General features: G+C 61.2%; 2 protein-coding genes across 7 annotated transcripts in view; one reads left to right on the top strand and one right to left on the bottom strand.

Moving 5' to 3' along the window:
* Positions 1-14,496, bottom strand: part of LOC310883935 (uncharacterized protein) — a gene marked incomplete at its 3' end in the record, with an annotated part of 17,535 nt that extends 3,039 nt beyond the window's left edge. Inside the window, exons 1-3 of one of the 6 annotated variants that reach the window (XM_083805025.1) lie at positions 11,018-14,496; positions 8,118-8,220; positions 2,705-3,230 (exon numbers count right to left, since the gene is read on the bottom strand). In XM_083805025.1, coding sequence (XP_083661151.1) covers positions 2,705-3,230; positions 8,118-8,220; positions 11,018-11,330 — 942 coding nt within the window. In that variant the 5' untranslated portion in view covers positions 11,331-14,496. Of the gene's footprint in view, positions 1-2,704; positions 3,231-3,629; positions 3,807-5,486; positions 5,541-5,646; positions 7,798-8,117; positions 8,221-11,017 lie in introns of those variants that run through there. The other 5 variants (XR_014573943.1, XR_014573946.1, XR_014573947.1 and 2 more) reach the window with 5 other exon arrangements.
* CYGB (cytoglobin) overlaps positions 10,021-16,287 on the top strand; it is a 13,271-nt gene continuing 7,004 nt past the window's right edge. Inside the window, exon 1 of the mRNA XM_083805032.1 lies at positions 10,021-10,594. Within this exon, the coding sequence (XP_083661158.1) occupies positions 10,452-10,594 (143 nt within the window). The 5' untranslated portion in view covers positions 10,021-10,451. The remainder of the gene's footprint in view (positions 10,595-16,287) is intronic.

A 16,287-nucleotide genomic window follows, 5' to 3' on the forward strand; every position in this document is an offset into this window, starting at 1 on the left:
GGTCACGTCCTGCTTCCCAGAGGGGATGGAGCTGGGAGGTGGAATCCAGATGATGCCAAGCTACCGGCTCTGTTTTCTTCAGCCCAAGGTGCAGAGGATCTGTTCTTGCCTTGGGCCGTGGGGAGCGATCAAGGTGTCCTCGTGGGGGGAGAGGTTGGTGCAGGCACCTAACGCTCCCTGTCCCCGTGAAGTGCGGACCTTCTCCTAGGAAAACAACCCTCCTGGGTCTGGGGGACTTGTGTCTGCCGTGCTGAGGGGGGCTGAGAAAGCAGCAGTAAGGGCAAAGCCACGTTTCACTTCCCCAAAGTGCTTCCTTCACTTTGCCTTGGCCCAGCCCTGCACCACGGAGCCCCCATTCTGCTCCCTCCGCACGACCCCCGCCTGGAGGACGTCTCCCCTCGCACTCCTGCCTCTTCCCTGCAGGCTCCTTCGGGTGCTCCCGTGCTGCCTTGGGTGCTCACCACCCTGTGCGCCATGAACCAGCACCGAGACCAAGCTGTGGGCCAGCAGCGTCTCCATCCCCCCAAGCCTCTCATCTCCAGGAGCAGCCCCTGCCCAGCGTACCCCAGCAGGGACCGGAGGGGAAGACCTTGGGAAAAGCAAACAGAGCAGACATCCATAACCAGCCCAGGACGTTCTCGCCGAATATCCCACAAACCAGCGAAGAAATCACTGCTCGATGAGCAAACCCGAGGGCTGGAGCCCAAGGAGCCCCCCTGGACCTCCCTATCCCTCTGTGGGGAGGTTAGTCCAGGTGAGCACATCACTTCCAGCCATCGGGCTGTTACAGGAGACCCTTCAAGCCTTTTTTTTCAAGACGGTGGGAGCCAGCTCTGGGGACCAACCTGAGCACCCAGCCCCGTGGCTGAGCACCCCAGCCCTGCCAGCACGGGCCAAGGACACCCCGCGCTGTCCCTGGCAGCCCCAAGGCTTATAAATAGAAGACGGGACGTGAAGGAGGTCAATGAGCAGGGGATTTTACATAATCTCTTCTTGCCTGTGCTGTTCATTTGTGTCCTTTGCCCAGGACGCACGCCCTGCTTGGCGCACGGGAACGTCAGAGCCGGAGGGACGTTCCTGCGCCGCGACAGCTTTATCCCACGCAACGTGTGCGCTCCTGTCTTCTTCCTCGCTCTGTGCTGGTTTTCAGAGAGATCTTTAATCCAGGGGTCATCCAGAGCAAGGCACATGTGGTGGAAATCCCAGCCTTACTGCTGTATGGGGACCCCGGTGGCCGCCTGGCCTGAGCCTGGTCCTTTCACTCACCGACATCCAGCTGCATCAGAACTGGAGGACACCGGAGGACACTGCCTGCCCTCCACTGTGCCCGTCCAAAGCCTTGCTCCCTTCTGCCCTGCTTGCCCGTAACATTTCTCCACGGTCCCTGATGGGCAGCACTTCTTTCTCTTCCTCCTGTCACTTCTATTTTTCAGACGACGAGAGGCTGGAGATGAATTCTCTCCTGGCATAAACCTGTCAGCGGAGCTGCAGTGATTTATGCCAGCGCAGAGCGAGGTGGGTAGATGGATGACCAAAATAGAGCGAGTAGAAAACCTGTTACCTTCCCCTGCAGGAACAGGTTTGTTCTCTGCCACAGACCCGCTGCAGGACTCACTGGGATGTGACTGCTGCTCTTTTAAGTTTTAATCGCCGGTGGTCTCCCGTGATGAGAGCAATTAATCTCCAAAAGAAGTAACCCAGCAGCACACAGCCTCTCTAGCGGCTGGTGTCTGTGTCTGGCCCAGACACCAGTCTGAGAGCTGCAGCGGGGCTTGGAGGAAGCTTCTCCTAGCCGTCTACCTGTGAGTCCTTCCCTTGTGCTGTTCGGGGCCCTGTGCCATGCCGGGGAGCCCTTATGCTGTGCGCAGCCTTGAGCTGCCAGCACCAGGCATGCTGCCCCGAGGCAGGGCTCACACTAGGGCTGGAGGTGCCTCCAACACCCCCTGGTGCCCCCCGACAGCCCCACGCCTGCAGCAAGAGCGTGTTTGCTCAGGCACCAAAAAGCCTTTAACTCAGCCGGTGGTGCAGGTAGCACAGGGAGGGCTGGAGGGCACACAGGGCAGGAGATGCCTTCCCTGCCTCGAGTCCTGCTTCTCCTTGCCCCGACTTAATTGGCTCATTAAGTGCCAATTTGACCTCCCCACTTTCAGATGTCTCCAGTCTCCGCTGGTAAATAGATTTGCGCGTCTACAGCGGAAACCTCGAGCTGAGCCTGGCAGTGGAGAGGGCGGAGAGCCCTGAACGGGAGCAAAGCTCCCTCCCGAGGGCCGTGGGGAGCCGCAGGTAGCCGCAGCCGCCGGCACCGTGCCCGTGTCGCGGCGGGGACGCGCAGAGCCCACCCCGCGCTCCGGGCACGGCTTTGTCCTTGCCTTGCTGCGGGACTGCAGCAGGTCCCTTCCCATCTGCTGCCGGCTGGCACCTCCACGCCGGGATGTGTGTGTGTGTGTGTGTGCGCACAGCCCCCAAGCCTCCTCAGTACCAAGACCCTCAGCCAAACCTCCCGGCACCCCAGGGATGGAGCAGGACCTCCCCGTGGCGAGTTTGCAGCAGGTGGAGGTTGGGGGCTCGGCGCTGCTGGGGTGTCCCTGGTCACATCCCCATGCCCAAGAGCACTTTGTTGTTTCCTCCCCAGGCAAACTGCAGCTTGCCGGGGTGAGCAGCACGGTGCTGGGCTGCTGCCGTTTGGGAACCACCAGCGCCTTGATCAGCGCCTGTAAAAGCATCGCAGGAGCTCAGCCCCATCCCTTTGCCCCACAAAGGGACAGGACTGATCCTGCATTTCTTCCTTGCTGGCCAAATAGGAGGAGAGGACAACAGATCCCGTAATGCCCGGCACAGGGGCGCATTGCCTGGTGCCACCCAGAGCACTGGAGCCAGAAGGAAACCAAAGCTCCCCAGGGCCGGGCCGGGCAGCGGGACCCTCCACCCCATGGCCACCCTTCGCTATCCTGTCCCCGCACAGGGGGTCCCCGAGGGGACGGGGGAGGGAGAGGACGTACGGTTCGACTTTGTTGAAGAAGCGGCGGCGCAGCATCACGACCAGCGTGCCGATGAGCAGGACGGTGGTGCACATGGCGCTGCCTCCATCACCGCGCGGCGCGGCTGCCCCTCGCTGCCCTCCCCGAGGGTCCCCGCTCGCCCCCGGGGGCTGGTGGTAGTGCCCGGCTCCCGCGTCCACCCCGACTGGCGGGCGCCTCTCCCCAGCGGCCACCTGAAGGCTCTCCTTGGGGCTGGTTTTAGGAGGAATTAGAGCAGGATCAGAAGTAATTAACAGGCAGCAAATGAGGACGCTCTCCTCTGACCTTAGCGCTTAATTGCTTGTGGCATGTTGTGCTCGCGCCCTGGCTGGCCACCCACCCCAGCCCTCGGCCAGGTGGGCTCTGGGGGGCTCCTGGTGCACCGAGCCTCTTTCCATCCCCTCCATCCCATTTTTCCCCCCTCTCCTCCTTGCCCTCACCAACCCACCGGGGCACCCATCTTTGGGGGCTCCCTTCTGCACCCCCCTTTCCCCTGTGCCTCCCTCCCCTTCCTGCCCACTTTCTGCCCACTCCTCCCCTCTCCCTTTCCCTCTGGCTCCTGCCTCATCCCGCTCCCCCCTTCCCAGCCTGGGTAATCTGACAGGCTCAGACCTGCGTGTAATTCCCCATGGATACGTCTCAGCCAGCTGATCCCGAGACCTTGTCTGCATCCTCCCCTCGCCCAGGCCGGCTTTGCCTCCCCCTCCCCGCTCTCGGCGGCACGCACACCTCTCCCCCGGCACAGAGCTGGCCCCACGCTCTCTCCCCAGATCCCTGTTCCCGTTTTCCAGCCGGAAAACTGATTCCCCACGCAAAAGGATTTTGAAATCGGGGTCAAACCCAAACAACCTAGACTGGCCCTGGTTCATCAGCTGATGGGGTCTGAAATAGAAAGCGATAGCGAGCTTTCTGGGAAGCCTGGCTCTGCATCCCCAGAGATGCTCTGCGAGCCCAGCCACCGCAGGAGCCTGGGGCGGCTGTGATTAATCCCTGCTCGATGGCAACATCCTCTTGGACTGCTCCAAACCTTAAAAACAACAGCCATCAACAGCACTTGAAACATCAGTAGAGCCAGATCCCTCCAAGCCTGTCCAGTAAACAGTTCCAGGACCTGAACGTGGAGGGCGGAGAGGATGGATCCGGCCTCCCTGCTGGCTCTGGAGGGATGGGAAGCCTTCAGGAGCCTGTGCCAGGAGCACCCCAAGCATCCCCTCCAGCCAGACCGAAAGGAGAGGGAATGATTCCTCCCCAGATGAAGGGGCATGGGGCTCCCTTACGCAAGGCACTGGGAAGCCAAGCCCGATGCCCTGGGCAGCCACGCTGGAGCGCTCGGGGCTCCCAGGAGCACGTTGGGGTATGCTGCGAGCTCCTCAAAGCCAAATAAACAGCGGCTGCTGGCTGAGCCAGAGCCCAAGAGACTGAAAGGACCTTCCCTTCCCTGGCAAGAGGCAGCGCAGCTTTCGTAATCCCTGGGAGGACGTCGCTGCGTGAAAGCCCCTCGCCCCTGGCCGGGTGACACCGCGAGGTCCCCGCCTCGTGCCCCAGACGCCATCAGAGGTCCTGAGAAAGCTCAGCCCGTGGCAGGGCCAAGGCAAAGTCTCCTTTGGGGACCCATTTCCACCCTTCCCACCTCCGCACCCAACCGCAGGGGGACACCACGGGCTGGCCCGTGCCTGGCACCGGGCAGGCTGCGGGGACATGGGGTCAGGGCTGAGCCGGGGCCGTGCTGACCCCCAGCACCCCAAGGGGCTGGGTGGAGGAGCTGGGGGGAGCCCAGCCGGATGGATTCGCCCACCCAGCACCCAGGTGCTGGTTCCTCTGCTTATTTGACATGCAGTGAACTCGCCGGCCGAGCCTGCCCTGCGCCGGAGCGTATCACTTCCAAACACATTTGATTGACACCGCGAGATGCTCGGTTCAAAGGCAAAGTAATGTGAGCAGATTAGTTAATGCTTCTTGCCCTAGCCCTTGAGAGCAGGGCTGGAATGGCAAGGCAGACTTAATGGGTTTTGAAGGCTTTTCTTTTTAAGATATGAATCAATGAATCTGTACGGGGAGCATGGATAATGTGATCGGAATAAGAAACAGGGCTCGGCTTTGAACCTGAGCGAGGTCCCTGACAGTGTTTACTTCATGTCCTGGCACCAAATGCAAGATGACATGAATATATTAGCTTGCTGGCTTTCCTGAGCAACCCCTGCCACAGCCAGGCCGGCTTCAGGAAGGAAAAGAGCAGCAAAGAGAATCTGTTTGGAAGTGCCGACTTGTTTTCCAATAGCCCTGTCAGCCTCGCTTACTGCCGACGCGTCGGGCTGTGACAGGGGTGCTGGTGCTCGGGCACGGGGCGGCCAAATCCTGCTGGGAGCCCACGGAGAGCTCGATATCTGACCGGTGTGGGCTCGAAGCCCTTCGGCACCAGGGTGGCGAGGAGTAAACCTTACCCCGCGGTGCGCCGTGGTGCACACTCACCGCTTCCTACCCGAGCGCCTCTTGCTTCATCCCCGCAGCTTGCATCACAGAGTTTCAGTTCCCGAAATTCTCGGTGGCAAGGGTTGGGGGGGGGGGGGGGGGGCGTGTTGCAGCAGCTCCTGGGATGGGACCAGGTTGGTCCCGGGGGAGAAGCACTCACCATGGGCTGCCTCAGCAGCTTCTGGCCCCGCTCGCCATCTGAGACCCGTGCCAGGCCCCGCTGACCTCCCCACTTCCCTTTTTCCCCCCCCTGGATTTCCCAATGCTTGTTTTTCAGGTTTTGTGGGTTGGTAGGGATATTTTTTTTGGGGGGGGGGAAGGGGGGGTGACACAAGATGGGACATCCCCATCTCACCCACCTTCCTCCCCTGTGCCCGCAGCTGCTGCCGGCCGTGTCTGTGCGTCTTCATCCCGCACTCCCTGTGCCGGAGCCTTGGCAGCGTTTTCCACCCCAGCCACATCCCTGCCCCTCCGGGACCCCCCCAGGGCAGATATCCCCACCCTGTGGTGCCGGGAGGGCTGGGCTGGGGGGTCAGGGAGCAGCCAGGGGCTGGGGTCTCCTTGGGGGGCTTGGGGCAGGATTGCCTCGGGGATCGCTTCAGCCCCCGGTCTCCGCACGAAGCCGCAGCACTCAGACGTCGATCCACTCGGGAAACCTAAGAGCCTAAATCTGTTTCGGAAGGAGATCCCGCTCTGCCCTGGTCCGTACGCCTTCCCCACCAGCGTCGGCAGCGTCGCGGGAGGTCTGGTTTCAATCTGGGGAGGAATGTCTGCCCCGGGCTTCGCACTGCACAAACAGCTTGGGTTTCACTTCCCGGGACAGGAGCCGGCGAGGGGACGGGGCAGGGGGACACAGGCAGGGGGACAGCACCTCCCTGCACCGCCACCTCTCCGGGACAGCTTTTCCCAGCTGTGTGGGGACATGGGGATGGGGACAAGCCCCAGAGCGGGGTCTCACTGCGCTTCTGGTGCTCAGGAGTGAATAGCACGGCAGCGTGCTGGGGATGTGGGTGATGGAGGCGTGATTAAATCCAGGGGTCCCAGCCCCACGGGGTGGGGATGCAGGCAGTGGTGCAGCCCCAGCTGGACTGGGGGGGTCCTGCTGGCCCTCACCCTGGCTGTGCCCCCACACATCCCCCCCGGCACAGCTGAAAGCCAGAGCTGGAGCTCCAGCTTTGTGCGGGTCTCCTGGGATCCGAGAAGCCAGGGGAAGGAAACCTGCAATAAGTACAGAGCATTTGCACAGGCTTTAAGCTAAATCCTCCCCTCCCAGCGAGGCTGGCTGTAGCAGGCACTGCAAAGCCCTTTCCTAAAGTCTCCTTATTCCTTTGCAGGCCAGGACTTCACAGCTGGCAGCAGGGCTGGGTGAGGGCAATGCCCTTCTGGCAACGGGGGCTTGGGGTCGGCGGTGCTGGGGGGGGACACCTCCAGCGTCTGGGGGTGAGAGTGCAGATCCCGGGGGGAGAGGAGGCTGCTGGGGAGGATGGAGCACGCGTGCACAACCCGCAGTAGCTCTCAGCCATGGTGATGGGAGCAAAAATGAGATGAGCCGTAGCAGCACCTTGTGCCCTCCGCCCTGTCCTGCGCCCAGGGAAAATTGCCAGGAGCCAGGGCGCTCCTTCTAAATGCTTTGGGCTGTGCCACACATGTGCACTCAGCTGTATTTCTCTTCAAATCCCAGGGCTGCTCCTCTTCTGGCCAGGTCGATGTCTGGGGGGGTCTGTAGCAGTGGTCCTCGGCCACGCAGCTCCACACCAGCGCCAGGGCTGTGACCTGGGCAGCCCAGCAGCTCCTTCCCCTTGTGCTCCCATGGGGGATCCAAGGCACGTGGCTTCAGAATTCTGCTTGTGAGAAGGTCCGAGGGCACGGCGCTGCAGACCTGCTCACGGGGACACCAGAAGCCACACGCCTTACTCCAGGAACCCAATGCCGCGGCTGTCCCCATGCAAGGGGACGGTGGGCTCAGCCCAGAGGCTCCAAAGCTGGCCAGGGCTTGGATGTGGGGCTCCCACCTCAGCCTCAGCAAGGAGTCAAGGGTGGAGATCTGCCATCAGCCACATCCCACGCGCTGTGGAGCTGAAGTCGCGTTTTTTGCCTTCACCTCCCACTCTAGGATCGGGAGCCAAGTACATTTCTCATTGCACCCAGCGCACGGGGAGGAGGAGGAGAGGCGATGTGGGAGGGCAGGGGAGCGGGAGAAGCCGTCGGCAGGTGGCCACGGACCACGCACAAGCACAGCACTCCAGGAGCAGGGGTGCAGAGGGCCAGGAAACCCATCCCCATCCCCATCCCCATCCCCATCCCCATCCCCATTCCAATCTCCATCCCCATCCCCATCCCATCCCCATCCCCATCCCAATCCCCATCCATTTTAGGGTGAAAGCAGAGGATGGGGTCACCCACGCTGATCCCATATCAGCCTCCTCCGTGGGGACCAAGTCCCCTGTCCCTGTCCCCAAGCCCCAGCACCCTGGGGTGCCCTGCCCGAGGAGGTGGGCAGGGACCATGGGCACCCAGCCAGTGCTACCCCAGTCCTTGGGACTGCCACCTCCCTCCATGGTGCATCTGGCACCAACAGGACTGACAGGACACCTGAGTCCCTGTGGGGTTTGTAGACCATTGGGGCGGTACCAGGCGATGCTGACTGGCTGGGATTTTGCAGCGGTGGTGCCAACGCAGCATCTTTCTTCTGGAACAACTCGCTTCCTAACCCCGAGCTCCCTGGGAGCAGTACCTGGGGAAAAGATGGAAACGGGATGCTGCTGTGTGACGATGTGTGGCTGTACTCGTGCCCCTAATTCATGTCTGAGGTGAGAAGCAGAAGCTGAGGGTGATTGGGATCTGTTTGGGGTTCGTAGGCAGCTGGCTGGCATGGAGCATCCCTGCTGCAGCACAGCCACCCCCTTGTGCCTGCAAAGCGCCTTCCTCCTTGGGAAGGAGCCGTGCACGTGGCAGAGCCGGGTGTGATGTCCCCGGACAGGGGGCAGGAACCCTCTTGGGAGGGCCTGGGGACTCCTCACTCATTCCTAATACAGCTTTGGGCCTCTCAACCCAAAAGCTTTGACCCCAGGTGCCAGAAAGCAGGCAAAGCTCTTGCTGACGCCACAGGGTTGGCCAAAGCACCAGGTAGGAGAGCTCCGAGGAGAAGAGCCCTTTTTTTTTTTTTTCCACCGGTTCTCCACCCGGATCGTGGCCTGAGCTTTCATATTTGCCCGAATCCGAGCTGTTCCTGAGCCCGCAGGCGCTGCATTGCAGCCTGGTGCTGTGGCGAAGCAGGATCTCGGCGCTGTGCCTCCTCCCCGGGGAGGGCGAGCGGCGCGGGCACGTTCCCTGGAGGTGGCAGCGGCTCCTGCGCTGCGGGCGGCCACCTGGGGACATCGTGCTCAACGCCTGAGCCCAGGCTCGTCGGCCCTAATCCTGGTGGCTAACGAGCAGGAGGCAAACCCAAACTTTAAGCTGCCTGGGGAGCACCCGATGGTGCTGGTGGTGGTGCTGGTGACGTGGATCATCCTGACCCCGGTGGCGAGGGCCGGCTGTGCCGCTGGGTTGGCAGGCTGGGGGGCTCGGCTCTGGGCTGGTGTCGGGGGGGTCCTGGTGTATTGGGGGGGGACCTGCAGCGGGGTGGTGGCAGCAGCATCCCCTCCGCCTGCTCCCTTTACATCTGCAGGGGAGGATTTGCTGACGCCGACGGTCTCGCTGCTGGTATCGGGGTGGGGGCCGAGGCTGGTTTGGAGGAGAAATAGAGCGAAAAGCCTCCGCAGGTCTGCAGGAACAGAGCTCCAGCCCCTTCAGAGCTGCACCCTCTGCCTGCCTGTCTGTGTGTCTGTCTGTGCGTCTGTCTATCCAGCCGCTGCTCCTCTTGCATGCAGGCGGGTGCAGGAGCACGATGGACAAGCCCAGGCTCCCTCGCCGGCTGTTTTCTCCTGTCTCCGATCCCCCTCTGGGGGACCGGTGGTTATTACAAGTCTCGGTAGTTTCCTTCTCCCTGCCCCGCAGGGTTGATATGCCCGATTTGCAGGGAGCAGAAAATGGCATTTGGGTAAAAACAACCCAAAGACGCACGCAGGGGCAGCGGGGAGCCTGGCGCGGAGGTGTCCCCGTGTTCCCCGTCCCTGCCAGCAGCACTAACCCCCTCATTTATTTCCCCACTGCCTTAAGTCTGGCTCCCTTTGCCATTCAGTCCTGGCACAAGAAGGGAGAGCAAATCCTTTCCATTAGCAAGCCCCGCGGGACGGGCGCCGGCTCCCTTGGGTGGCAGAGGAGCGCCACGGGCGAGGCTGCTCGCGGCTCCGAGGATTTATCGCCCAAAACACGAGCGCTTGCTCGAAGGTAGCGCCGGGGCAAGAGGAGAGGCAGAGCTCAGCTGAGCCAGCTGCTGGGATAAGTTTAACGGCACGCTTCGGGTCTGGAATTTCCTCTGCACTGTTTACAAGGAAAAAAAAAAATCACAAAAAACTTCCAGCCCCCCCCCCCCCCCCTAGCGCACCGTCCTGATGCTGCCCAGAGCCTCTTCCTCCTCTCTGCCTCTCAGAAAAAAAAAAAAGAGACAGAGAGAGCAGGAGGGAGGAGTGGGAGAGAGGAGGAGAGAGGGAGAAAGTGAGCTCACGTTCACACATTGGGGAAGAGGCTGGTCTTGCAATGCCTTTGAATATTTTACTTTTCGGCAGTTTCCCATCAGTCAGCCACACGCACCCAGGCTGAGCTGAGGCTCGCCACGGCCATGGGCAGCACGGGGAGACCTGAGGTCTAACCGCAGGCACCCGACCTCGGGGATATTCTCTAAAATCACGCAGCCAGGCAGGCAGGCAGCGCACGCTGCGCTCGCACAGCCGGCAGAGCCGCCAGCGCCCGCGCGGCCGCCGAGCAGACACCTTCTCTCTTCTCGCAGGAGATCCCCGCGCACACTCACACGCATCTCCCCGAGCCTCCTCCTGGCTTCCCGGAGGATCGTGCCGGCTGCTTCCCATGGAGAAAGTCCAGGGAGAAATGGAGATTGAGAGGTGGGAAAGAAGTGAAGAGATCTCGGAGGCGGAAAAGAAGGTGATTCAGGAGACATGGAGCAGAGTATACGCAAACTGCGAGGACGTTGGGGTCTCCGTGCTCATCAGGTATTTAAAAAAAAATATAAATAGCAATAAAAAAGAAGCGGATCCAAGCGAATCCCTTTATAGCTAAGAAAGAGGCAGAACAATATATAGAACTGGAATGCGATGAATGACAGCGAGTGGGGAGCTTGCTCGGTGCATCGCTTGGCTCGGCGCAGGGACGGTTTCACAGCACTCCTCTGATTTCCACACGTTCGAGCCGGGGGGCGGCGGCGGGGGGAGCGGGGGAGCCTCTCCGCGGGGACTTTGTGGGAAGCTGCTTCCCTCGGAAAGGTCACCTTAGCCTGCGCGCGGAGGTGGGGGAGCGCGGAGGAGGGAGAGCGGCACCGGGCTCGGCTCGCCGGGGCTGGGTTGGTTTTGTTGTGGGTATTTTGTTCCCCCCCCCCCCCCCCCAAATAAATCCGTGCGGATGGCTTTGGTACGTACCAGGCTGGCGGGTGAAATAATGCAAGTTGGGAGCCAAGACAAAACCCAAGCAGGTGTCTCCGAGGGCACCATCTGTCCCTCCGGCGGCAGCGTCGGCGGGAAGGAGAGCGCCGAAGTTGGCTGCGGGAGGGGGTGCGGAGGGCACAGATCCGGGGGGAGGCAGCAGGACCAGGGGGGCAGGGACCGAGAAGGACCAGGAGCAGGGCACGGGGCATTGCCCGAGGTGTGGGGCACCGTCTGATGGCTCGGAGCATCCCCCATGGCTTGGAGCATCGCCCGATGGCTCGGAGCATCGCCCGATGGCTCGGAGCATCGCCCCACGGCACGGAGCATCCCGCACGAGTGTGGGGCAGGGTGGCAGAGAGATGGGCAAGTGGAAAGCCCCTGGGCTGCGCCGAAAGCAAAAAGGGGAAGAGGCTCTGTGGGGGGAAATAGGGGCAGGAGGGGTTTCTTGTCCCTGACAGGCTGTTTGGGGTGCGACCCGTGTCTGGGGAAGGCGCCGAGGTGAATCCCGCGGGGCTGCAGGGATGCTGAGCGCTCGCGGTGTTGGTGGCGCTGAGCATCAAGCCTTTATCTTATTTAAAAAGGGAGAGGAGGACGGGCAGAGGCGCAGGCGAGCTGCCTGCACTGACCTGTTGGCAGGCAGCAGAGGGGCTCCCCGGAGCCACAGACCTCCAGCACCCACCACCCACCGGGGGAGCAGCAAAGCAGGGATCTCCTCGGGCAGGCTCCCGCTGCCAGCACCCGGCCAAGTGCACCCCAGAGAGGGGACGGGGCTGTGACCTCCCCCTGTGCCCCCACAGTGGGGCTCTGTGCGTGGAGAGCCCCTCGTGTGCATGCACTTTTTTTAACAACCACCCAAAAGTTTTCCAGGGGCTGAAAGCTGGTGTGCCGAGCCCACGGGAGCCGCAGGGCACAGCGGGGTTTCCATCCGCCACTTTGTAGGTTCAGCACCTAAATCTTACCCGCAGCTTTCCCCACAAGCAGCACAGAGCCTGGGGAACCAAACCCCCAGGGCCTGGCATGAAGCCTGCACGTGGCAGAGGTCTGGGGGATGCTAAATTCCCTTTTTCCGTGCCCCTTTTCCCGTTCCCGTGAGCTTCAGCACATGGCAGGGGGAGAGGAGGTGGGGGAGAGCGGATAATGGGGCGTGGGGGTCCCTGCTGCTGCCATTTCCCCGCTCCTCACAGAAGGGCAGAGCCCCGGGCAGCAGCCAGGACGGCAGTGCCAGTGTCGGAAGGAGGTGGGCAGGATTTGGCCAGCAGCTGTGCGTGGCCAGCTCCTCGCCCTGCGAAAATCCCTCGTGGGGACGTGCCCAGGGCGGCTCCTCGCTGGCGGTGTCCCCACGGCCCTGTGACAAGCTCGGAGCAGGGCTGGGGACGAGGACAGCGAGGTGCGGCAGCGAGGACCACATGGCTGAGCTCTGATCCTGACGGAAACTCTCCCAGCACAAGTTTCTGCTCCGGGTTTCTTGTCCCCAGGGAGAGCTGTGGCACCGCGCTGAGGGGCGTCCCCAAATGCCAGCGGGGTAGGACAGAGCTGGCACCTGGGATGAACTGGGGTTCGCTGGGAGCCTTACCACGGCCGTGCTACCTGCCCTGGTGATCCCAGCCCTGCTCCCTCACCGGGGCATCTCTGGGATGCCTCAGGTGGGGTCTGCGCTTTCAGGCAGAAATGGGAGTGCCAGAAGGTGGCTTGGCGAGAGGGGCAGAGGCTGCACGGCCGTGGGTCCCTCCCCGGCACGACCCCCATGTGCAGTGATGCCCACCCAAAACCCAGACACGGGGTGAGGGTGGGGGGTCCCGCAGGGAACCTACGGCACATCTCAGCGCAGCTCCCTCCTCCCCGTCCCAGCATTTCCACTTTTATCCTCCCAGCCTCCGCTTGGCAGCTGGGGAAACTGAGGCACGGGGTCACAGCCGGCGGGCTCCCAGCCCCGGTGGCTGCGGCAGATGGGTCCCTTCCAGCGGCACAGCGGGGTCCTGAGCTCACGGGGTCCGGTGGGACGTGAACGGGAACAATGGGGACTTCTGGCTGAGCGGCCACCGGGCCATGGGAACGTGCGCCGCGCGGTTAGAACTGTCGCTAATTGACGGCTCCCTCGGCGGGGGAGCCTCGCTCCGGAGGAAGCACAGACTCCTCGTCTTCCTCCTCCTCCTCGGGAGCTCGGGGCCCTCTGCGGGTAACGCTGCTGGGATCCATCTCGCAGCAGCTGCCTTAACCCTTGCTGGGGCTGGGGCTGGTTTTGGGGTCGGGGCTGGGTGGGGCTCCAGACCCCCGACCTGCACATTTGGGGTTTTATTTCGGCTGGGTCACTCCGGCCAGCACAGCCAACAGACCGGAGCTGATGTTCACGCGTGTCCTCCCCATGCCCCCAGGCACATCGCCGTGCCTCAGTTTCCCCACCCGTAATTGAGGAATCGGTTCTCTCTGGAAAACTCTCCCTGTTGGGGACCTCGTGGCGGAGGAGCCGGGGCGCAGAGCTCCGGCATCTGCTCAGAGCCCCCCGGCGCCCACGCAGCAGCCGAGTGCCCGACACGAGAGGGGGGCTGAGCACCGCTGGGGCTCGGGGTCCCGGCTCCTTCGCAGCCCCTGACGAAGCCTGGGAAGCCATGAAAGCCCCCCGTGTCCTGCCGGCCGCACACGGCCGCTCCCACACCCACACACACGCTCTGCGGTCGCGGATGTAGGACCACAAAACTTTATGGATCCCCCCGGGCTCGTGGGGATGAAAGCCAGGGACAGTTCCCATTAGTCAAACCCACACCGAATGAGAGAGCTGTGCCGTGTCCTGGGGGGGTTTCTCCCTTCCCCTTCCCCTGTCACTGCTCCAGGCCCACCGTCACCTTTCCACATTTCCAAATTTTTTGCCTTCTCCATCCCTCCGTCACTGCTCCCCCTCTCAGACACGAAGCAGGGGTGTAGGAGGGGCAGAGAAGGCAGAATCAGGCCCCCAGATTTCGGCAGCTGCTTGTGTGAGCTGACACACCTGGCCCCCGACGGTCTGCAAAGAGCTTTGAAATGGAAAAGCGCTCCTTGGGCGCCTGGCGCCGTCCTGAGAATTGGGAGAAAATACCAAAGAGCTTGAGTAATCGCTCTGCTGGGTGGAAAAAACGGTCTGGTATTTTTCAGCTGGCTGAATTGATTAAACGGGTTGAAGCCCCCAAATTAAACGAGCTGAATCCACAAATTAAATGGGTTGAAGCCCCCAAATTAAATGGGTTGAGTCCCCAAATTAAATGGGCTGAATCCCCCAAATTAAATGGGTTGAATCCCCCAAATTAAATGGGTTGAATATCCCAAATTAAATAGGTTGAAGCCCCCAAATTAAACGGGTTGAATATCCCAAATTAAATAGGTTGAAGCCCCCAAATTAAACGGGCTGAAGCCCCCCAAATGGCATTTAAAGGCACAATCCTGCAGCTGCTGCCCGAAGCTGACGTGCGCTGTGTCCAGGTGTGCCTTGGGGCAAGGAGCCCCTCTCTGGCTGCCGGATGGTAAATTTTCGGAGCAAAGCAGCTTGCCCAGATCCCTCCCTGAAATATTTTGTCGGGAAGGGGCCCAGAGCCAAGCCTGACCCCCTGGTGGGGATGTCCCCGTCCCACAGCACATCACACACTCGTGAATCATCGCGGCCCATCTCAATTGATGTTTTTCTGGAGGAAAGGCCGGACGGAGACCAACGGGACTCTGCTCTGGTACTGAGGGCAGGCAAGAGGAAGGCTTTTTTATATGGCAGCCCCCCAGGAGGTAGAAAAAGGGGAGGGTGCTCGATGGTGCCTTTGGTTCATGGCTGTGTCCTGTGGGACTGCGGCACTCTTTGGGATGCTCGGGGGGGACGTGGCTGCACGGGCGTCCCCACGTCCCCAAGGCCATGGGGAGGTCCTGGGGGGACCCCAAAGCACCCCATGGGGACCAGGGACCTGCAGGTGGGACCGATGTGGCCGTCCCTGTGCGGCGCCACTGCCATGAGCAGGAGAGGCTGGGATGTGTGCGTGGAGGAGCTGAGGATGATGCCGGAGATAAAGGCTCTGGGAGACGGGGATGTGGGAAACTGAAGGGCGGTGGGAAAGCCATGCTGGCTTTCTTAATTTGTTCATCTGGTGCTCTCCTCGCCCTCGGTCCCAGCGCTTTCCTGAGAGGCTGAATTCCCGCATGTGATGGGGCAGGCAGCGAGGACGTGGGGCTGCGAGCCGGGCACAGCAGGCAGGATGCGTGCCGGGGGTCGCTGCCTTTTCCCCAAACCTCCCTGGGCTTCATCGGGGCATCCCGGCCCCTTTGCTCCCTTCCTCTGCTAACACACGCAGTGCCCGGCAGCCCTGGCCCCAAAAACAAGCCGATAGACTGCAGGATGAGCGTGAAAGCACCATGAAAGTCCAACAAAAAGTCTCCAAGTGCTCCCCGCTCCTGTACGAAGTCCCCCTCGGGGACTCAGGGCTTGGTGCTGATTTTTCCCGGCGGTTTGCCAGGTAAGTGAAGCACCGAGGGTTTGAGGATGACGAAGCACCTGGGGTCCTGCTTCCAGCTGGAGCTCGGAGCGCAGGCAAGGAAGGAAACGGCCGGGTTTGAAGATTTTCTCCCTGCTCGGTTTGCCCTGCAGGGGTGGGCAGAGGGAGGGAGACGGGGGAAGGCGAGGCGAGGCAGCACCGCCGCGTCTGAGCACAAAACAGGTTCATGGGGACGGCGTGGTTTGCACCTTAATTATTTCCTTCGGCTCTGCCGCCGGGAAGGACTGCGTCCTTAAAGTTGTTAGAAGGGCAAAAGAGGGAGGAAGGCAGCTCTGACATCCTGTCCGCCCCGTCCAGATGTAGCTCCCAGGGAACAAATTAGCGGGCGCAGAACGGGATCGCTTAAAAAGAAATTTAATGAGATCGGTATTCAGGCATCTGCTTTCCATCAATCATAATTTTGTGTGATATGCAATGGTAAATGTCATATTTTTAATGACTCCAGTGAAGAAAAAAAGCCCCAAACACACACACACACACAACGAGCCAACAAAATTCCAGAGCCTGAGATGTTTGAACTGAAAAAATGTTCTGTAGATGGGGAAAAAAAACGCAACAAACACCTCTTCTAATTCAGTATTGTTTGAGTTATTTTATTTCTTCCTCTTCTTTTTTTTTTTTTTTGTTCTCCTTCCCTCTGGTTATATTTAACCTTTGTGTTACATTAATCTTCTCTGTTTATTAAGCAAGAGAGGCTCGCTCCCTCTCTCGGCCTGGCCCCGCAGACATTTCCTCGCGGGGCTTTGGGGTCGGATCCATCCC

This window comes from Anser anser (assembly GCF_964211835.1).
Source record: "Anser anser genome assembly, chromosome: 19".
NCBI lineage: Eukaryota > Metazoa > Chordata > Aves > Anseriformes > Anatidae > Anser > Anser anser.